The sequence below is a fragment of the Embiotoca jacksoni genome, unplaced genomic scaffold (assembly GCF_022577435.1).
Source record: "Embiotoca jacksoni isolate LCO1_2020_lvr unplaced genomic scaffold, fEmbJac1.0.p SCAF_99, whole genome shotgun sequence".
In the NCBI taxonomy this organism is placed as follows: Eukaryota; Metazoa; Chordata; class Actinopteri; family Embiotocidae; genus Embiotoca; species Embiotoca jacksoni.
Window position 1 is genome coordinate 270,670 of NW_027185457.1, and position 20,769 is coordinate 291,438.

The following is a 20,769-nucleotide window of genomic DNA, read 5'->3' on the forward strand; positions in this document are numbered from 1 at the left end:
AAACATGTAAATGATCAGTGACGTCAACGGGACCGGAAGTATACATGTCGATAACCGGAAGACACGCCCATATGTGGAGGGGAAAAAAAAAAATCCTCCCAGAAGCCTTCCTGTTTTCCTGCCAGCTGAGCAGAGTCTCAGAAGAAGCTGTCAGTTAGCACTAGCCGCGCAGTCCGCATATATCTACGGTTCACACGTCACTGCTGCCGTAAGTAACGTTGAAGTTTGTGTTTTAACGTCTTAAAGATAACTGACAATAAGACGAGGAACGACTTCTGACCAGCTGGATTGAGCTAACGGGCTGACGTAATGTTAGCGTCGCAGCTAACGAGGCTAACGTTCAGGTTTAATAGGAACCAGGAAGATTTGTGTTGGTGACGTATTGACTGATGAGTTTACGTCATTTAAAGAGGTTTACTCACACCAGACTCCCTTAAAAAAACAAAACAAAAAAAAACTCAACATTTTCGTGACTAAAGATAACTAGGAAGAGGTGGGCAGCTCGCACAGGTCCAGGACCGGCCAGAGTCCAAACTGTTGTTGTGTGTTACTCACGGTTTGATATCCAGCTGGTAGATGAATGAATGAATGAATGAACGGAGAAAGGCATCTTGCGTGAGGGCGTGCGCACGCTGAACTACGCTATAAAAGTAAATAGGATGTCCCGCAGCAACCCAAAGTAAAGAAGAAAGAAACATAAACTTTCACTTTACCAACAAAAAAAAAAATCAACATAGAAAATCTGTTTCTGTTCTTGGCGTCTCCTCTCCTCCACCCTCTACCCCCTCCTCCTCCACAGCTGATACTTACCCTGGTGACGCCATCAACGGGTGCCAATATATCAATAATCTAATTCTGTGGTTGGCCACGTGGGGAGCACACCAACCACACAAGTCTTAATAATTTACATTTACTCCTAGTGAGGAACTTTCAATTTCATATCGGTACGGGATCAGCTCCTGATCGTGAATCAAATCAGTAGACCCTTTCATACAGGAGACATTTTGCGGTGTCACTGTCGGTAACGCACAGGTGTTGGCTCAGTGCCGTTAAACGCCCCAGTAATTCTTAAAAGGTGGACCTCCCCAAACTGGAATGCAGCTGCCGTTAATACTCCCGTGATTTACCTTCTGTGACAAGTTGAGATGTCTGCTGTGAAAAGGTCAGATAAACAACATCTGAAGACAGATCTTCGGTTTTATTTTGGAAACTCGATGTTGGACAGAAGTAATCCAAACTGTAGTCTTCGGTTTCTGTATAAACCTCTATATTGAAGTTTAGGTCAAAGATGGCAAACATTTGATGAGGTTCTGGACTGAGAAAACATCTGGAAATTGAAGAGATACTTTCAACCATCCACAGATCCACCATGCCTGTTTCAGGCCTAAGAAACGTATCTCATGGGCTGTTCACACCATTAACAAACATCCTGGATGATCTCTCATGTAAATGCCAGCTGTGAACAGTCCGAGTGAAACTTTCTCCGTTGCGGTCACGCAGATAGATTTTAAAAGATGTATTTCGTCTGCAGAAAATGGTTTACTTGTGAATTGGATTGTGACGTACAACAGACGCCTCCACTGCTCCTGAACGACCTGTTTTTAATAACTATCACGGCATGCAGGTGTTGTGCTGAAGTCCTCCACAAACTCGCTTAAAACCTCCATCAAACTTTCAGTGGCGCTAAACACAATCCTGAACTGCCCCTTCACCTTTTCCCAGGTGCTAACAGCGTCTATGTTAGGTTAGGTTAGGTAGTTGCTTTATTAATCCCCGAGGAGAATTTTTTTTTTTTTTTTTTTTTTTTTTTTTTTTAGGTTAGGTAAATGTCTCTCTATGTCTGTCCTCAGGTGTGATGCAGGAGACATGTCTCTGCAGGCGACGCTGCAGCGGAGGATCAACTCCGCCCAGGTGCTGCTGCAGCGGGCAGAGCAGCTCTGTCAGGGCGTGGAGGGTCACCAGAAGCTCTGCGGTAAACTCCGAGCCGAGCTGCGCTTCCTGCGGCGGGTGGAGGCCGGAGAGCTGCATGTGAAAGAGTCTCACCTGCACAGCACCAACCTGACCCACCTGACGGCCATCGTGGACTCGGCCCAGAGTCTGGAGGACGTGGTGGCCCTGCTGCACGTCTTCACCTACCAGGACGCATCCGGCGCCCGGCAGACGCTGGTGGTGGACGTGGTGGCGAACGGGGGCCACACTTGGGTGAAGGCGGTGGGTCGGAAAGCGGAGGCTCTGCACAACATCTGGCAGGGGCAGGGCCAATACGGAGACAAGAGCATCATCCGGCAGGCTGAGGACTTCCTGCAGGCCAGCCGCCAGCAGCCCATCCACTACCGACACCCCCACATCGTCTTCGCCTTCTATAACGGCGTGTCTTCCCCTATGGCCGACCGCCTCAAGGACATGGGCGTCTCCGTCCGCGGGGACATCGTGGCCGTCAACGCTGTGGTGGCAGAAGAGGAGGATGAGGAGGATGAGGAGGAGGAGGAGGAGGTGCAGGAGGAGGAGCCGGCTGAAGACGATGATAATGAGGATGAGGAGTCAGAGGGGACCAGGGTGGACCGCGGCACCGTTGTGGCCAGCCTGGAGTTCCCGCTGCAGGTGCAGGTGGAGGAGTGTCGACGGGTCAACATGGACATCACCACGCTCATCACGTACGTGTCGTCGCTGAGCCACGGCCGCTGCCACTTCACCTTCAGGGAGCCGGTGCTGACGGAGCAGGCCGCGCAGGAGCGCCGCCTGCAGGTGCTGCCGCAGCTCGACACCTTCATGGCGGGGAAGGAGCTGTTCGCCTGCCGCGCCGCCGTTCACGACTTCCAGCTGATCTTGGACACGCTGGGGGGGCCGGGTGAGAAGGAGCGCGCTCAGAAGCTGCTCGCTCGACTCCACCTGGTGGACGACGAGCCGTCGGAGCGCACGATGCAGCTCACGCTTAGCGCCAAGGTCAACCGCCGCTCGCTCATGATCTTTGGCACCGGAGACTCACTGAGAGCCGTTACCATGACGGCAAACAGCCGCTTCATTAGGGCGGCAGGCAACCAGGGTGTCCGGTACAGCGTGTTCATCCACCAACCGAGAGCGCTGACAGAAGGCAAGGAGTGGAGGGCCACGCCCACTGGGACAGAGACCTCCTGTGCAGGGGCTGATGGGAGTTTGAGTGTTTAGGTGCCGTCACTTTAGGTTGTTAATGTTCCCTGATCAGCTGAGTGCTGTTGTTTTTGTTGATGATCTAAAATCAAAGATCAATAAAGCTTCTCAGGCACTTCCTGTGGTCCTGTTATTTGTCACAGGTGGTCACATCGTGTCGGGTCAGCTGACCCGCTGTACTGCCGTGACTATCCCAATAAAGATTACTGATTGGATGAATTCAAATGCAGCAGTTTGACTCCTCCTTCCACAACATTAAACAGTATATGCATAAAAACACACTGAATAAACATGGCGTGTTTACATACTACTCACGTTTTATTCAGATCACTTGGTGCCTTAAGATGCACTGATTTGTCGCCATATAAATGACATCATTGCAGTGAATAAGGTTGTATTTAAATCCCACAAACACCCGTAATTATTTTTCCATGAAACAACAACGAGGTATCTGAAATGAAAATTATAATTTTCCTAGAAAGTTCCTGGTCTTCGTTTCTTAAAGTTCCGCTTTTAATGTGGTAGTGTCGGAGCGGAAGTGGGTATGTCGCGTTTAAATGAATGCCTCCAAACGAAGCCTGTTAGCTTGTCCTGGGAGCAGGTGAAATGTTTTGCGGTTTAAGAGTTTAGTTTTGGGATAAAATGCCGCGGGTTGAAGCTGAGGCGGAGCTGCCTATCCTGAAAGAGGTGAGAACAGGGACATAAAACTTTCGTCATTGCTTTAAAAAAAAAAAATCAAGACTTAAAAACTGGTTACAAAACAAGTTGTCGTCTCACTTGACCTGCTGCTAACCGACTAGCCAGCGATGCTAATACGGAAGTTTCACTAAGATCAGTTCAGAGGTGTTAGATCTGTTGAGTGATCCGACTAATGCACTCTCTTATTTCTCCCTCCCCCCCCTCCTCATCTGTCTCCGTCTTGCTTTCCCTGCGTCATCTCCTCCTCCTGCTCCTCTACATCTCCTCATCTCCCCCTCTGTCCTCCCCCTCCTCATCCTCCTCCTCCTCTTCCTCCTGCACAAGTGTCAGTACAGTCATCCAGTAGAAACTCTGTCGGATCTACAAATGGTTCGATCTCTTTTCCCCGACCTTCGTCTCTATGTGGATTTTTACTGTGAGTAAAAAAATAAATAAATAAAGAATCAGCTGTTTCTGCACTGTGGTTTTATTTCAGATGCTCACCCTGACTTCCTGTGACTTCCTGTTGGTCTGGACAGTGACACGAGTGGAGTAAACATGAACATACTTTCAGACTTGTGTTTCTGTTTTTCATTTTATGCCTGTATTAAATAGGACAGTGTAGATATGACAGGAAAACAAATAAGGGGCGAGAGAGAGAGAGAGATGCAGCTGACACATGATCAAAATGTATATGTTAATGTGTTCATGCAATTATGTTTCAGGAACACATATATATATATATATATATATGTGTATATATATATATATATATATATATATATATATATATATAATATAATATATATATAATATAATGCTGTAAAGTTCTGGCTAGTGTTGTGATTTGGTGCTATATAAATAAAGTTTAAGTAATTTTTGATTGTCTTTTGCACTGAAACTTTATATATATATATATATATAAAAAAAGGAAATCTGAAATTCTTAACATGCATTTAATTGAGTTTTTCAACTGCGGAGTGAAGCTGCCACTCAGGTGCCTCCAGGAGGATCCTGGCCTCACATCAGTAAAGTCAACTAACAGTACCCGAGTTGTTTCCTGTCTGTTTCACAATAAAAGCATCTGCGCACGCAGTTGGATTCGTGTGAAGCCGAGATGTTTTGTATCGTTGGGGATCACTGATGCTGTTGCGTCTCTTGACAGGTTTTCCAAACAAAGAGAAGAAGAAACTGGTTTATCTGTCCGGGACGGTTCCTGTTCACTATGAAGGTCAGACTGTTCACCGTCAGACGCTTTATTTCTGTTTACTGTTTGATGTCGGTGTGAAATGATGAGCTGTGGATCAGTCTGGTCTGGTTCTGTTGACTTGTATGTCCGTACAGGAAGTCAGTATAATATCCCAGTGTGCGTCTGGCTTCACGAGACCCACCCGGTGTCGCGGCCTCGCTGTTACGTATGTCCGTCTGTCTCCATGATGATCAACCCGTCTTGTCCCTGTGTGGACGCCTCTGGAAACATCTGTCTGGACGCTCTCAACCACTGGAGTCATGTAAGACAGAGGACATCTGTCTGTCTGGGTTAGTTAGGGTGGGATGTTAGTGTGGTTAGTTTAGGTGGGAGGTTAGTGTGGTTAGTTTAGGCGGGAGGTTAGTGTGGTTAGTTAAGGTGGGAGGTTAGTGTGGTTAGTTTAGGTGGGAGGTTAGTGTGGTTAGTTAAGGTGGGAGGTTAGTGTGGTTAGTTAGGGTGGGATGTTAGTGTGGTAAGATAGGGTGGGAGGTTAGTGTGGTTAGTAAAGGTAGGAGTTTAGTGTGGTTAGTTAAGGTGGGAGGTTAGTGTGGTTAGTTTAGGTGGGAGGTTAGTGTGGTTAGTTTAGGTGGGAGGTTAGTGTGGTTAGTTTAGGTGGGAGCGCCCCCTAAAGAGATGCCCCGGTGGTTACATTTACCTACATGCGCGAAATTCAGTGCCCGTGTATCACACCTAGACGTACGAAAAAAGTTGCATTACGTCAACTCAACAGGAAATCCGCCATTTTCAATCTAGTCGTCATTTTTGGCGATTCGCACATTGTACTTTAACGAACTCCTTCTCGGGATTTTGTCATACTGACTTGACATTTTTTCTGTGCACTCTGTTTGGGATTAAAAGTTGTTAAAAGAATTTGTTTTCATTGATGGGTGTGCCCGTGGCGTGGCAGCCATTTTGAGTGTCTCACCATGAAACTACAAATTTCTGTAAATCTGTGTTATGCGATTGGGCGTGGCCAAATGGCTCGCTAGCACCCCCTAAACTGCAGCCCCGGTACCTAGTTTCACCTACATGCGCCAAAATTGTTGGATATGTTCATAACACCAAGATGTAAAAAAAAGTCTCCTGGCAGCATGACCTCAATTAAACAGGAAGTCTGCGATTTTGAATTTAGTCGCCTTTTTTGGCTATTCGCACGTGTTGTATTTTAACGAAGTCCTCCTACATATTTTGACGCACCGACCTGAAATTTTGTCTGTCCTATCTTAACACCTGGGAGATGAATAGTTGTTAAAAGAATTTGTTTTCAACGATCGGTGTGCCCGTGGCGTGGTGGCCATTTTGAGCATCTCGCCATGAAACTACAAGTGAAACTGCAAGGGGGGATATGCGGTCCCTCGCAAGCTGCACGTCGGGGAGCCGGCAGCCACGAACCACCGGATCCCCGACGCGCACCGTGCGAGGGCAAGCATATCACTGCTTGCAGTTTTAATTAAAACTGTTTTCATTGTTTATGTCACTTCCTGTCAGGACGTGTCCAACCTATCACTTCTAGTGTCAGAGATGAAGCGGGCCTTCCACAAGGACACACCCCTTTATGCCAAGTGTACCGCACAAGGTCCACCCCCTGCTGGCATACAGGTGTCACAGTCAGCTGGAAGGTCAGCTCCTCCCTCCTCCATCACCTCCTCCTCTATTACCTCCTCCTTCCCACAGAGCCACAGCTTCTCTCCCACCTCTTCTCACCTGTCTCAAGACAAAGGTAAACTTCCTGTTTGTGATCAAATTTTCAAAAGGAGCAGATCAATAAACTGCATCTGATTGTGACGTGTTACTGTCATGTGACGCAGTGCCGGAGAAAGTCGGACATTTCTAACTTTCATCACGTTAAGTTGGTTTAAGTTAGCGCAGTGTTGCACGATGCTGAATGAGCTCAATAAGCCCCACCCCCTTTGTTTCAGCCAGCCAATGGGAGCAAAGTAGGAAGGAGAGAACACGGAGGTCGTACACTGAGGAGCTTCTGGGAATCGACTTCAGCGCTCCTCCTTCCTCCTCCTCCAACCACAACAACCCGTTCCTAAGCTCTGCCTCCTCCTCAGGTGAGACGAGACGGGTAACACGGAATAGCTAGGACAATTGAACTGCAGACTCCTGATACTGACATTAGAATGTCCTGGTTCTGATTCAAGTCTTTGTCGTGGTCCTGCACCAGGTCCTGGGCCGGGGTCTGTCTCTGCGGGTGTCCCCCCTGCAGCCCCCCTCTGTGGGATGATGGGAGCTCTAAAGCTGGATGGAGAGTTCAGTAGAGTCCAGCAGTGCAAGTCACCTGTACGGGTCGTCCAGTCAGAAGCAGCCAGAGGTGGACACGCTTCAAGTTCTGGTTCGGCACCCGGACTAGACCACAACCTCCGTCCTCAGAGACTTCAGTCAGTACCAGCAGCTGGAGCAGACAACATCAAGGTGAGGAGGACTCCTTGTTCTCAGCTGTTAGCAGGTGTAAGGTGGGGGTCAGCCAGATTCAGATGGTCAGTAGGTCTCCGGTGGTTTCAAGTGGTCTCGCCATGTTTCAACAAGACGCGAGTGGTCTCAGGTCATCCAAGGTGATGTCAGGTGGTGTCAGCAGGTTTCTGCAGATCCTAGGTGGCATCAGAAAGTCTCAACAGGACTCAGGTGGTGTCAAGTGGTCTCATCATGTCTCCTGTGGTCCCAAACAGTGTCAGGAGGTCTCAGCAGGACTCAGCAGGTGGTCTTAGTCATCATGTTTGTCCCTCAGATGGCAGCTCGGCTCCCTCCGGACCAGGCGTCGGTCTTCCTGTCTCTGGTGACGATGGAAGGGCGGAGCTTCAGTCCTGCTGATGTCATGGAGGCAGTCCAGCTGAACAGAGATTTCCCATCAGCCCTCAGGTTCCTGACTCACAACTGCCCCATCTGTCAGGACCAGGTGTCCTTTAGCAAGGTGAGACGCATCACCTGAGTCAGCCAATCAGAGACCACACAGCCGCCCTCATGTTTCCCGTTTCTTCTTCTTCTCCTCCTACATTCCGTGCAGATCATCACGATGACTCACTGCTCCTGCTTCCTGTGTCAGACGTGTTTCATATCGTTCTTCTCGGCGGCCATTAAGGAGCGGAGCGTCGATCAGCTGGTCTGTCCTCAGTGCAGCCGCCCAGAGGTCAGAGGTCAGGGTGGGATGGAGGAGTCCATGGACTATTTCAACCTGCTGGACACACAGGTGGGAACCACTCTGATCCCAGTCCTGCCAGTCCACCTGCTGGTTCTAATCCTTTGTTTGTTTGTTTGTTTTCGTCAGATCCGTCACTTCCTGCCTCCTCAGATCCACGAACTCTTCCAGAGGAAACTCCGAGACCGAGCCCTGCAGGAGATGCCCAACTTCTGCTGGTGTGGTCATGTAAGACTCACTGAGACCAGGACCAGATCAGGTCCTCATGGACCCACACCGGAACCTTACAGACCCAGACATGAATATGTTTTACCAATTTAGTGAAATCAAAAGTAAAAAAATCATGAACTCAGATTTGTGCAGTTCTTGTGTTCGCCCGTAGAGGGCAACATTGCGAAACACTAGAAAGAAACCCCCGACTGATGGACTGGACTGACCTGAGGTGTAGCTCGACTGATGGACAGGTGGAGGACTGACCTCACACTGATGGACAGGTAGGGACTATCCTCAGGTGTAGCTACTGACCGGTCTTTGTATCTTCCAGTGCTCGTTCGGGATGCTCCATGAGGTTGACCGGTTGAGGATGGATTGTCCCAGCTGCAAGAAGAGCACCTGCTCTCAGTGCAGATCACCTGTGAGACACACACACACACACACACACACAGATGCACACAGATGCACACAGACCCCTACCTGACCTCAGACCAGTACCTGTCCTCCGCTTGCCCGGTCTCTAGTGGTCCCGTCAGCATCAAGGACTCTCCTGTGAGCAGTTCAGACGTTGGCAGCAGCAGAACCAGCCGGACCAGCACGGCACCCCCCTGCTCAACAACAGCATCGGTACGTGTGGTCTTGGGTGATCTGATGAGGTCCCATGTGGTGGTCTGATGAGGTCTCGCGGAGTCTCATGTGGTCCTGTGTCCTCAGAGTGTCCAAACTGCCAGTTGGTGTTCAGCCTGTCTAAAGGAGGATGTCTCCACTTCACCTGCAGTCAGTGTCAGCATCAGTTCTGCGGCGGCTGCAGTCAGCGCTTCGTTCTGGGATCAGTGAGTCCAAACTGTCTCCGTCCATCGATGACTCTACTCAAGTTTCTTCTATCGTCTGCTGGATTTGACTGATGTCTACTCTGACTATTCTCTATTTTAACGTCCTCAGGCTTGTGACTTCTCAGCCGACTGTGGAACCAAAGGCCTCCACGCCCACCACCCCAGAGACTGCCTGTACCACCTGAGAGACTGGAGCGTGACCCGCCTACACCTGCTGCTACAGGTGAGGAACACCTGACGGAGCTCGGGTGTGCCCAGCTGCTGTGACGTTCAGTACTGATGAGGTAGACCGTGTCTCTTGTCTCTCAGTATTACAGAGTGTCTCCTTCCTGGTTGGAACAAGCCAATGGCAGCTCACCTGACGCCAGTCTGGCAGGTGAGTTCTCTCTCTGTTTTTACAGGTGGAATCTCTTCGGTCCCAGTTTGACTGATTCGGTGCCCTCATATTCCAGCAGTGTGTTTGGTTTTGGAGCTGAGAGATTATGGCAGCAGACGGGAGGAGCCCTGCGGACGACAGGCGCTACCTGAATACAGAGGATTCTGCCAGTAAGACCACTCTTCCCAGCACCAATCAGCAATCTCCTCCCAGTACCACCTACCAGTCTGTTACCAGTACCGCCAACCAGTCTGGTTCCTGTACCAACCAGCAATCTCTTCCCATTACCGTCCACCAGTCTGCTCCTAGTACCACCTATGAGTCTGGTCCCAGTCTTGTCCCAGTACCGCCTACCAATCTGGCCCCAGTACCACCTATTAGTCTAGTTCCAATACTGCCCACCAGTTTAGTTCTAGTACCGCCTACCAGCCTGGTCCCAGTACCGCCTGCCAGTCTCTTCCCAGTGTTAAGGAAACTCTATTGTTTAGGCCTGACATACTATGAGACTCCTCTGATTCCCTGAATGGGGTAAAGGTCCCATAAAGGACACCCGACCTCAGGAACTAACTGTCCATGATAAATGTAGATTGTGGTCACATTGGAGACAACATGTATGACTCTCTATGTGACAGTATTCAGCCAAGGACACATTGTTATCCTTATCGAAACCAATGTGTTCCTTATAGTTGAGCCTTTGTAAGAGTACAGACAGAAAGGTTTAGCAAAGGGGCACGGCCACACGTTGTGGCCTCTCCTCGATCGAGCTGCTGCCAATAAACATCACCGCGTTGACACTCAGAAAGGTCTCCTCTGCCTTCTTCACCTCATCTCCACAATTTCCATCACACCCAGTACCGACAACGAGTCTGGTCCCAGTCTGGGTTCATTCTGGTACCCAGTTTGCAGTTTACCTTTCCAGGTGTGCTGCTGTCAGTCTCAGGCGTCTCCATCCGTCTCGTCTGTTAGGCTGCACTATAAGGAGCGTTTGGTGGAGCTGATAAACCGTTGCCGTGCCGACCCAGTGGTCCTCTTCAATGTGCCAGAGATGATGGCGGAGCTTCAGCGTTGGCACGTCGCCGTGCCGACCAGGAAACCTGACGAGCCTGAGCTGCTGTACGCACACCGCCTCCGCATGGTCAGTGAGATCGTCATCAACACTGTCTTCCAGGTCGTAGTCTAACTACACTGTTTACCTGTAGTTGTTGTTGTGGTAAACAACAGGATCAACACACAAACACTATCTTTATCTGGACTTTAATTCAACCATTAAAAACATCTTACTTTGAAAACGGGGGATGTTAAATAAAGTTGAAGTTAATGTTTTAAATAGAGACATTTTTTAATAATTGATCAATTTAAAGGGTTTAGGTTGTTTAGAAGTAGAAAAACAAATCTAAAATCCCTTCAGCCAATCACAGCGCAGGGTTGTGTGTCGCTCTCTCTCTCTGCAGACGCTGACCAATAGCGTTCCTCTCAGGAAGCAGCGACCCTCCCCACTCAAACTCAACCGTGACCTCTGCCCTCTTACCTCCAATGTGGCAGCTGGAGCCCTGCCCCTTCACCTGCTGCTGACCGACTGACTCCACCCACTCCCAACGTGCCAGCCAACCAGATGGCAGCGCTCTGTCACCATAACAACCACTAACTTGTTTAAAGCTGGGACACCTGACCACTCCCCCGTCGGGTGCTATGACAACACAGGGGGTGTGGTCAGACACTTTCCAAGCTAAAATGTAACGAGTTCTCGGTGACGTCATGTCCTCAGCTGGTAACCTCTGATTGGCTCACTGTTTGCCATGGAAACACAGCCAGAGAAACAAAACAGACTTGGTGATGATCAATGAAAAGGGGTCCGAAGGCGGAGCGAACAACCAATCATGGTTCAGAACTGATGTTCACTTTAACGAGCCGATTCGTTAACGAGCACTTTTAGATACCATGCGATGCTAATGAGCCTCTTCTCAGTATTTCCCGGACGCATTTATGTTTCAGCCAGTGTGAGCAACAGTTAGCATGTGTTAGCATTTGTTAATACAGGTCACCAGAGGCAGTTTTAACTGTTAGCATGTGTTAATACAGGTTACAGAAGACCGTTTTCTTTTTTTTAAGTGTCCTGTGTTGAATGTGACAGGCGCTGAAAACTTAACTTTCTATTTTAGGTCTGTGCACTTTAACCGTTTGAAGTTTAACAAATAAATTACATCTTAATGTACTTCAGATTCCTCGTTTTTGTTTCCATGACGATCTTGCTGCCGTTTCAAAATAAGTGAAACTGGGGGAAAGCTCCAAATATTTTAACATGACGAGTTTTCCTTCTTCCAGTGACGCGGCAAATTCTGCTCTCGGCTAACCCTTTATGTAACACCCGTCGTCCTATTTAAACACCCAACGTCCTATTTAAACACCCGACGTCCTATTTAAACACCCAACGTCCTATTTAAACACCCGACGTCCTATTTAAACACCCGACGTCCCGATGTAACGCTCGTCGTCCTCTTTGAACACCTGACGTCCAGATTTAATACCTGTCGTCGTATCGCTGTGACCTTGAAGTCCCGTCCGTCATTGACAAACCGAGACATGCATTCGTGTTTTTACGACGTTAAAACTTTACTTATCACAAACTTTATAAACTAGCTTCACTTCTTGACACGTAAAATCTGTTGTTTGTCCCGCGAGACCGTTCCGTTCCTCACTGCTTCGCCGGCGGAGCGTCGTCCCTGGACGGACTGAAGGAGGCGATCTCCTTGACGATCCTCTGAGCGATGGTCCGGCTGTTGGCGGCGACGATTCTCCGGGACATCAGGTCCACGTCTCCCCCTGGACACAAGACGCAGAATTCAGTGAAGACCGCCCGAGCGGGTGAGCGGCTGACTCAAGAGCGTCCTTACCCTCCACGTCCACCAGGACGCCTCCGGCCTCGGAGACGATCAGCGACCCGGCAGCCACGTCCCAAACGTGGATCCCGATCTCGTAGTATGCTTCGACCGAGCCGGACGCCACCAGACACATGTTGATCGCTGCCGTTCCTGCACCGCGCACCCTGGAGACACGTTCGCTCCGTCACGAACACATTTTTACATCGCGGGAGTATTCGTGTCAGCGCAGCAGCTCGTAGCCGTTACCCGTGTACTGGGATGCACAGGATGCTTCTCAGGCTCCGGAAGATGTTGTCGACAGTTTCGGGGTCTCTGCTGGATCCGAACTCTGTCGCGATGATCGACTGTTTGATGTCTACCAACAACAGGTCAGTTTTTTTTTTTAGTTTTTTTTTTTTTTAAACAAAACAACTTCACGGTTTCACTTCTTGCTTTTTTCGGTTTTTGAATTCAGCTGGATTTGCCGACGCCCGTCTTAACATGTTATTGACGAGTAAATATATTATTAATTACTGACCTTGCTGGGCAGAAACCTGCAGCGGCTCTCCGTTACAGAAGGCTCCCTTTCCCTTCCTCGCAGTGTACATCTTGTCTTCAAGACAGCTGTAAACCACACCGAACTCCATCTGGAGGAGGGAAGACGAGAGTCAAGGTCACGGCGGAGAGAGTCGAAGGACCGGAGGTCACTGCGGGTGGAACTGACGTCTCACCTGTTTTTTGACAGAGAAGCCGATGGAAACGGCGATGAAAGGAAACCTGTTGGAGATCAATTCATTCGAGGTATTAATGGAGGTCATTAAAGGTCCCGGTGTGTTTTCAATCGTGGAACAGCGTGTTTCTGATCAACAGACATCAGGAGATTCTAATTAGCGATTTGAGTGAACTGACCGCCTTTTAAACTGACTCAATTTTTACAGGAGACATGAAAACACTTGAAGGGACGAAGTGATGTCTCGACCATTTCGGCGAAACTGAGGTGGTGATGTCATACACTGATGAATCAGCTATTGATGTCAAGAGTGTCTGGAAGGGGATTTTGGACATGGTGGACCCCTCTGGATGTTGACTTGACCTGATGATACGAGTTAGATGTAATTCTGTCAGGCTGGTGGTGTGCGAGTGTGTTATTATTTGTTGTTGTTGTTTTCCTTCTGTTTTGTATTGTTATGGTTTTCAAGTTTTGTCTTAATAAGTTGTAAAATAAAAGTCCACTTCAGTGAATGTTTAAAACTCACGCGTGAACAAAGTTGGTCGTTCCATCGATGGGGTCGATGATCCAGGTGGGAGAATCAGTCAGGACGCAGGACTCACCAGCAGCCACCGACTCCTCCCCGATGAACCTGACACACACGTACAGTACAAACACAATCAAACCTCTCTGACTTTCCCCGACGATATTTATTAGAGAGATATAGATTGTATTTCATGGTGTTTTTGCATACTGATATCATCCTACAGCTGATAAGACAACAACTGGTGCACTGACCACTTCCTACTTCAGGCAGGAAGTACTCACGTCCTGTATAAACAGTTCAGGTTTTACAGGCAGAAACAGGTTTATTAGACCTGAACGCTGTCAGCTGCAGATGAGCTTCTAACGTTCGATGTTTCGTTCAGTTTGTAGAAAACAAAACAAACTGAATAACAAAAAGAGCTCAAATTTGTCTCCGTCAGTCTGTTTGATTGGTTGAATCCTGGAAGATGTTTCTCATAATAAAACTGCATTAACTCAGACAAACTCTTCTTCAGAGACAGTATTGATCTGTGGAGCTGATCAGTAACACCAATCCTGAAGGAGGCGGAGCTTCCTACTTGTGTGTGGGGAATTTCTCCTTCACTGATTGGATGATGAGCTGCTCCACCTTCTGGTCGGTTTGTGTCACCAAATCCACGGATGAACTCTTCGTCATCACCTTCCTCTCATCAACGAGAGCCTCGCGCACCACCTGATCAATACAAACAGCAGATCATTTCACAGACAAATACACTCTGATCTAACAGTCAGTATTGATATATTGATGATCAGTGTATTAATCAGTCCCTCCAGGAAATTAACGCAGATTGAAGCAATCTCAGCAATATTTACCCTGATGTGGCGCATGATTACTATCATGCAATAACTCCTTATTAAGTAGTAGTAAAAAAAATAAAATAAATCACTTTAAACTAAATTAGCAAATTACATCACAATTTTTGAAAAGTGCATTATAGCAATAATCACAAAAAAATGCTAAAAAAAAAAATTTAAAAATCGTGGCGCGGTTGATTAATCTGCAGCACTTCATTTAGAAACACAGATGAAACTGTCCAAACACTGAGACGCTTTTAATTTGAAATCTACCTTCACTGTTTTCCCGTTTCAGCTCGCTGAGACTCAGAGAAGAAGCAGTTTAACTGTCTGTGCTCTGGTCTGACAGATGGACTGTTGTTAGTATATTAAGCAGGTTCATGAGGTCATCACGGTTTCCCCATTTTCAACAACTGCAGTAATCCAGCAAAGTAATAAAAAATTTTTTTTAAAAACAGTCCATCATTACTTTAAAACGTGAAGGTCAGTCTGTCCAGAACCTTTCAAGAAATGTTCTCCATAAACCATCAAACTCCAATGAAACAGTTCTTACATTTTTCACTGTTACAAAACTGAAGACCACCAGGAAACCGCTGAACTCACCTCTCCAGCTTTTCGTGCGATGGCAACAGCATGATCCATGGCGCTCTGCCAGAGGTCGGCCATGTTGGAGGAGCAGCTCCTGTCAGACAGAAGAGACGCGCAGACTGAAACGGGGAGAAGTTTAAAAACTCAGAAACCTGAGAAACCTCAACTGTCAGCTTCAGGTCCTCTGGCACCTCCCTGTGTCATCAGATGACGGTTTAATCTGACCTGCCTGACAAGTCCTAACGGATCAATCAGAACCAGATGAGTCAATCAGGACCTGAAGAGTTGAAGCTCTGAGGCTGCTGTGATAGATCAGCCTGAGGGACCCGAACAATCTTAAATAAAGGATCCATCAACTGAAAAACAGAGAATAAAATTTATTCAGAGATCAACAGAAAAATGATCTACAACACTTTTCATTAATCTGAGTTCTTAAACAATATGTTGAAATTATTTGATTTAAGTGAATCCGTGATTTCACTTTATTGATTAATTTATCTGCTGCTTCGGTTCAATGATTTGATTTAAATCTGAATTAGCAGCAAACTTTCTCTGAAAACATTCAAACACAGATAATCCATAAACCTAAATAATGATGAGCTTCATTCGGAAGCATCACAGTCAAATATTAAAATATTGAACAAGTATGAACTATTAAAGATGCTCTTGTCATTGGCGGCAAATAGCCGCTGGGGGGCACTCACAGCTCCTCGTCACTTTTAGTATCATTAATCAATATGGGATTGATTTAAAGATGAATAAAATGAACAGCACGTGATCGGTGTTTGAGAGGTTTGAACTGCGTGTGCTGTCCCGCTCTGTGTCTTTAGAAACGAAGCGGCCTTAAAACAGAAGATTTTTGAACGGAGTCTGGCGGGACGGATGTTTGAAGACAGCCGGTTACCGCGGCTCAAAAAAAAAAAAATTCAACTCCAGGATATGAGAGGGAAATTTAACGTGAATCTTTAACTGGAGCCAATAAGTAAACAACAAAACAAAACAACAATAAACAAAGTCACCTGTAGAGTATCACCTGCGGTCCGTCCGGCTCTAATCCGCTGCGGGTCAGCGGCTCCGCTCACTTCCGCGTTTCTTCTTCGTCTTCATCGCGCAACAGAGCGCTTCTGCCTGCTGCTGTCTACTGCGTGAAACTACACTGAAAAAAACCCGACTAATCATCTTAAAAGGTGACAGAAGAAATGTATTGACTGTCCGGATAGTTGCCAATTAATTGAATTAACTGAGTCCAGCTCTGCAGCCACTAATGTTCTCTGTATCCTATTGATCCACATCAGATAGTCTGATCACCTTCATGACAGCTGGACACGTGAAATTAGAAACTTTAATTTGTTAGGTTAGGTTAGGTTAGGTTAGGTTAGGTAGTTACTTTATTAATCCCCGAGGGGACATTTTTTTTTTCGCTACAGCAGCATACAGAAGCAATGAGATAATAATAGAATAATAGAAAAGCAATAAAATAGCAGTAAAATAGCAGTAAAAACTATAAAATATAAATATAAAATATAAAATGCACAGTATATACAGTACAGTATATATCTATATATATTATATACAAACAACCAAGAAACACAGACAACAGTGTTATTGTTATTGTTGAGATGTTTGCTGGAGTAGTAAAAAGCAGGAACATTGTGACATCAGTTTTGAAGGTTTTATTTGCGTTTTGAAATCATGACAAACATCAAACGTCCTCTCAGCTGAGTCCATTCACACCTGTTGCTCCACAGACACACTTGCTGGGGTCCTCGTCGTCACGGCGACAGGGAAACGCCTGGATCACCTGGGAGATGTGATGGGCCACAGCCGTGGAGCTAGCAGCTATGACTCTCCTAGACATCATGTCAAACTTGGAGCCTGGAGAAAAAAAAAAAAAAAAAAAAAAAAAAAAAAAAAAAAAATGGACCAATCAGAGGAGGCCATGCCCACACATAAGTGACATATGGCATCACGGATGAGAAACAAACCGTCCGTATCCATGACGACGCCTCCAGCCTCCTGGACGATGATGGCAGAGGCTGCGATGTCCCAGCAGTGCATCCCGATGTGGTAATAAGCGTCGGCTCCACCTGTCGCCACCTGACACATGTCGACCGCCGCTGTCCCCAACGCACGGACGCTGAAACACGTCAACGACACGCAAACATGTCAACGACGTACAAACACGGCAACAACATACACCCGTGTCGGCAACATACAAACATGCCGCACCCGTGAACTGGAAGTTTCAGCAGTCTGAAAATGTTGGTGGTCATGGTGGACAGAGCGAGGTCATCGCGCTCCGCCCCAATCTCCGTCACCACCACACACCTGTTGATGTCTGATTGGACAAGACAGAACGGTCAGAATGAACCAAAATCCGCCTTAAAAACCAACACCGGTAACCACCTCAACACGTAACGTTCAGCATTTTCCTTCCACCATCAGCCGACATGCGAATGAATGCAATGATGTCATGCGAGTTATGTCACCTTCCTGTCCAGAGGCGTGCAGCGGCTGTCCGTTCAGGAACGCTCCTCTTCCTCTCTGAGCGTGGAACATTTTGTCCTCCACAAGGCTGTAGACGATCCCAAACTCCGTCTGACAACGACAACATGACAGCTGACTTCCTGTTTGACCTCTGACCTCTGATCTGGAAGTGACAGCGGCGCTTACCTGCTTGTTGACGCTGAAGGCGATGGAGATGGCCACAAATGGAAACCTGTAAAGAGAATCAGCATCAGGTTCTGATTACAGTTCTATAAGTTGTAACTACAGTTCTATAAGTTGTAACTACAGTTCTATGAATTGTAACTACAGTTCTATAAGTTGTAACTACAGTTCTATAAGTTGTAACTACAGTTCTATAAGTTGTAACTACAGTTCTATGAATTGTAACTACAATTCTATGAATTGTAACTACAGTTCTATAAGTTGTAACTACAGTTCTATGAATTGTAACTACAATTCTATGAATTGTAACTACAGTTCTATAAGTTGTAACTACAGTTCTATAAGTTGTAACTACAGTTCTATGAATTGTAACTACAATTCTATGAATTGTAACTACAGTTCTATAAGTTGTAACTACAGTTTTATGAATTGTAACTGCAGTTTTATGAATTGTAACTACAGTTTTATGAATTGTAACTACAGTTCTATAAGTTGTAACTACAGTTCTATGAATTGTAACTACAATTCTATGAATTGTAACTACAGTTCTATAAGTTGTAACTACAGTTTTATGAATTGTAACTGCAGTTTTATGAATTGTAACTACAGTTTTATGAATTGTAACTACAGTTCTATAAGTTGTAACTACAGTTCTATGAATTGTAACTACAGTTCTATAAGTTGTAACTACAGTTTTATGAATTGTAACTACAGTTCTATGAGTTCACAAGAGGGCTTGTCAGTGAAATATCTCAACATGTGTTAGGTGGACTTCCTTGAAATTTGGTTTAGACATTGATGGAGCCCAGAGGTTGAATCCTGATGACTCTGGTTGACATTTGACGTTCCCTACAGCGCCACCAGATGGTCAAATTTCTCACAGACGGGTTGAGTGGTTAATCAAAAGCAGACAACATGTGACCATGTCACCGGGTGAGACCAGCTGTCTGTGACATCACCATGTGGCCGGCGTCTCTCACCTGTGGACAAAGTTAACAGTCCCGTCGATAGGATCGATGATCCAGGTCGGGCTGTCAGTCAGCTCCACACGCTCACCTGCAGCTACAGACTCCTCCCCGATGAACCTGAAACCAAACAACACCATCGTCCTGCTCACTGCTGTTGCCGGGCAGATGCTAGACTGTCTCCAGTCTGCCTGTCCAATTAGAATACGTTTAATTTAAAAGGTCACTTCACAGACTTTTAGTTTAAACTCAGTTCAGGTTCTACTGGTTCTCCTGAGGACTGACAGCATCGAGGAGGAGAAAAAAAAACACGAGATAATAAAATGAAAAAGAGTAGTAGAACCTGTGTTGAGGATATTGATTCCTGATGGCAGAGATCAGGATCTTCTCGACTCTCTGATCAGTTTCGGTCACTAAATCAGCTGGAGAACTTTTCAACGTCACTTCTTTCTGCTGGTGAAACGCCGTCAGGACAATCTGATGACAGCAAACCAAAAAAATTCTAATTCAGTTTGTTTTTTATTTTTGATGCACTACAAATGTGACAGATAGTTGTTTCCTCACTGTGTTACAGGAAGTGAAAATGCCTTACTAAAGTAAAAGTCATGCTTTTAAAAATTCATTCAAGTAGACAGTTTCATCAATCATTAGTCTCTTCAGCTGCATATGTTTTACAATTAAAGTCTACTGGGAAGAGCTTTTATTGTGAAACATCTGCAGGAAGTGACGAGGTTCACTGATAATAAGTTAAGAACACAGCTTACAGATACACTTTTATTTTTTAGAACTTCCTCTGTCTATGTCCAAGACAATAGAAATCTGATCCTGACAAAGCAGAGGTCAGAGGTCAATTCACCTGAGCAGCAGCCAGGTAAGTGTGTATCAGGTGTGTGTGTGTGTGTGTGTGTGTGTGTGTGTGTGTGTGTGTGTGTGTGTGTACAGTAAACTCTACTTCGTGACATTCCAGAAGCTTCTTATCGAACCTGACCGCCCTCTGAACCTGGATGACATCACCAGCTCCTCCTGGAACTGATTGGACACACACAGCAGCTGCCGGGCTGTGATTGGTCGACTCCTCTGACTCTGAACCTCCAGCTGCTGGAGGCATTCACACCTGGAACATCTGGTCTAGTCAAACAGTGACATCATCGTCGCACCCTTCTCTAATTGGTCTAACTGCAGCCCTGCATTCACTGCTTTTAATCCCAACCGTGACCTCTGACCTCTGTCTCAGAGCTGTGTTCCGATTGGCCGCTGTGTGTCTTACCTCACTGGCCTGTTTAGCGATGGAGATCCCGAAGTTTAGATAGCTGGTCCAGTCGGCCATGATGACAAAAATCTGAGAGACCTCCTGTCAGAGAGTAGAGAAATCAGAGAGTAGAAACACAACACAAAAAACAAAAGAGATAACAGAGAAGAACAACAGAAAGTATAAACAGAAAAACAAATGACATGCAAAATATATAATATGAAGACGAGACAAAAATAAATGACCCAAAAGACAAAAGTAGAAGAGAAGAAGAAGAAATGGACGAGAAGACAAATGTGTAGAGAAAAGAGAAAAGAGAGGAGGGAGGAAGATCAAAGAAGAAAACAACAAGAAGTGAAAAAGCAGAGAAAGTAGAAAGTAGAAAAGAACAGGAATCTGTAAAACCAACAGCAGCAGTAGAACCAACAGCAGTAGAACTAACCGCAGCAATAGAACCAGCAGCAGTAGAACCAGCAGCAGCAATAGAACCAGCAGCAATAGAACCAACAGCAGGAGAACCAGCAGCAGTAATAGAACCACCAGCTGCAGCAATAGAACCAGCAGCAGCAATAGAACCAACAGTAGTAGAACCAACAGCAGTAGAACCAACAGCAGCAGAGTCAGTACCTGATGACACAAGTTTCTGAAGAGAACAAATTTTATCAACTTCTCTAAACCTTTTTCTCTTTTATGCTATAAACAGCCAATCAGAGCT

The 20,769-nt window shown here is 46.4% G+C and overlaps 4 protein-coding genes across 9 annotated transcripts; 2 read left to right on the forward strand and 2 right to left on the reverse strand.

Moving 5' to 3' along the window:
• The first annotated feature begins 86 nt into the window (after positions 1 to 86).
• cunh7orf25 (chromosome unknown C7orf25 homolog) lies at positions 87 to 3,372 on the forward strand. The gene is made up of 2 exons (XM_069142197.1): positions 87 to 208; positions 1,851 to 3,372. Exon 2 carries the CDS (start codon positions 1,867 to 1,869, stop codon positions 3,163 to 3,165), a length of 1,299 nt encoding a protein of 432 aa, XP_068998298.1. The 5' UTR covers positions 87 to 208; positions 1,851 to 1,866; the 3' UTR covers positions 3,166 to 3,372.
• A 73-nt stretch (positions 3,373 to 3,445) lies between these two features.
• LOC138193901 (E3 ubiquitin-protein ligase RNF31) lies at positions 3,446 to 11,847 on the forward strand. Of its 2 annotated transcripts, XM_069142194.1 has the most exons (18): positions 3,446 to 3,834; positions 4,171 to 4,261; positions 4,991 to 5,056; positions 5,170 to 5,336; positions 6,563 to 6,794; positions 6,994 to 7,131; positions 7,245 to 7,492; positions 7,806 to 7,988; positions 8,082 to 8,264; positions 8,343 to 8,441; positions 8,758 to 8,847; positions 8,951 to 9,053; positions 9,141 to 9,259; positions 9,369 to 9,482; positions 9,569 to 9,635; positions 9,712 to 9,805; positions 10,602 to 10,770; positions 11,087 to 11,847. In XM_069142194.1, the coding sequence occupies exons 1-18, from the start codon at positions 3,790 to 3,792 to the stop codon at positions 11,213 to 11,215; spliced, it is 2,337 nt and encodes a 778-aa protein (XP_068998295.1). In that variant the 5' UTR covers positions 3,446 to 3,789; the 3' UTR covers positions 11,216 to 11,847. The 2 variants fall into 2 exon arrangements, with proteins under 2 accessions (XP_068998295.1, XP_068998296.1); XM_069142195.1 differs by lacking the exons at positions 3,446 to 3,834; positions 5,170 to 5,336 and having other exon boundaries at positions 4,175 to 4,261.
• Positions 11,841 to 16,265, reverse strand: impa1 (inositol monophosphatase 1). 4 transcript variants are annotated; one of them, XM_069142200.1, is made up of 10 exons: positions 16,190 to 16,209; positions 15,396 to 15,526; positions 15,186 to 15,264; positions 14,327 to 14,460; positions 13,750 to 13,854; positions 13,225 to 13,270; positions 13,032 to 13,140; positions 12,761 to 12,869; positions 12,527 to 12,678; positions 11,841 to 12,455 (listed from the first exon to the last, which is right to left on the reverse strand). In XM_069142200.1, exons 3-10 carry the CDS (start codon positions 15,246 to 15,248, stop codon positions 12,328 to 12,330), a joined length of 846 nt encoding a protein of 281 aa, XP_068998301.1. In that variant the 5' UTR covers positions 15,249 to 15,264; positions 15,396 to 15,526; positions 16,190 to 16,209; the 3' UTR covers positions 11,841 to 12,327. The 4 variants fall into 4 exon arrangements, with proteins under 4 accessions (XP_068998301.1, XP_068998299.1, XP_068998302.1 ...); XM_069142198.1 differs by lacking the exon at positions 15,396 to 15,526 and having other exon boundaries at positions 16,190 to 16,265; XM_069142201.1 differs by lacking the exon at positions 15,396 to 15,526 and having other exon boundaries at positions 16,204 to 16,251.
• Positions 16,266 to 16,828: 563 nt separating this feature from the next.
• LOC138193918 (inositol monophosphatase 1-like) lies at positions 16,829 to 20,754 on the reverse strand. Of its 2 annotated transcripts, none has more exons than XM_069142232.1 (9): positions 20,682 to 20,754; positions 20,073 to 20,156; positions 19,149 to 19,282; positions 18,821 to 18,925; positions 17,844 to 17,889; positions 17,660 to 17,768; positions 17,400 to 17,508; positions 17,156 to 17,307; positions 16,829 to 17,045 (listed from the first exon to the last, which is right to left on the reverse strand). In XM_069142232.1, exons 2-9 carry the CDS (start codon positions 20,130 to 20,132, stop codon positions 16,885 to 16,887), a joined length of 876 nt encoding a protein of 291 aa, XP_068998333.1. In that variant the 5' UTR covers positions 20,133 to 20,156; positions 20,682 to 20,754; the 3' UTR covers positions 16,829 to 16,884. The 2 variants fall into 2 exon arrangements, with proteins under 2 accessions (XP_068998333.1, XP_068998332.1); XM_069142231.1 differs by lacking the exon at positions 20,682 to 20,754 and adding an exon at positions 20,497 to 20,640.
• Positions 20,755 to 20,769: the final 15 nt, after the last annotated feature.

What these genes read in the sequence shown, in the direction of transcription:
- cunh7orf25 (XM_069142197.1), top strand. Translation starts at nt 1,867, where the DNA reads ATGTCTCTGCAGGCGACGCTGCAGCGGAGGATCAACTCCGCCCAGGTG.
- LOC138193901 (XM_069142194.1), top strand. Translation starts at nt 3,790, where the DNA reads ATGCCGCGGGTTGAAGCTGAGGCGGAGCTGCCTATCCTGAAAGAG. An exon ending in ACTTCTGCTGGTGTGGTCAT is followed by an intron (nt 8,442 to 8,757) that starts GTAAGACTCACT and finishes TGTATCTTCCAG; the next exon opens with TGCTCGTTCGGGATGCTCCA. An exon ending in AGCGCTTCGTTCTGGGATCA is followed by an intron (nt 9,260 to 9,368) that starts GTGAGTCCAAAC and finishes TAACGTCCTCAG; the next exon opens with GCTTGTGACTTCTCAGCCGA.
- impa1 (XM_069142198.1), bottom strand. Translation starts at nt 15,248, where the DNA reads ATGGCCGACCTCTGGCAGAGCGCCATGGATCATGCTGTTGCCATCGCA. An exon ending in TCGCACGAAAAGCTGGAGAG is followed by an intron (nt 14,461 to 15,185) that starts GTGAGTTCAGCG and finishes TGTATTGATCAG; the next exon opens with GTGGTGCGCGAGGCTCTCGT. An exon ending in CTGTGCATCCCAGTACACGG is followed by an intron (nt 12,679 to 12,760) that starts GTAACGGCTACG and finishes ACGTGTCTCCAG; the next exon opens with GGTGCGCGGTGCAGGAACGG.
- LOC138193918 (XM_069142232.1), bottom strand. Translation starts at nt 20,132, where the DNA reads ATGGCCGACTGGACCAGCTATCTAAACTTCGGGATCTCCATCGCTAAA. An exon ending in CTGAAACTTCCAGTTCACGG is followed by an intron (nt 17,308 to 17,399) that starts GTGCGGCATGTT and finishes GACGTGTTTCAG; the next exon opens with CGTCCGTGCGTTGGGGACAG. An exon ending in CGTCGTCATGGATACGGACG is followed by an intron (nt 17,046 to 17,155) that starts GTTTGTTTCTCA and finishes TTTTTTCTCCAG; the next exon opens with GCTCCAAGTTTGACATGATG.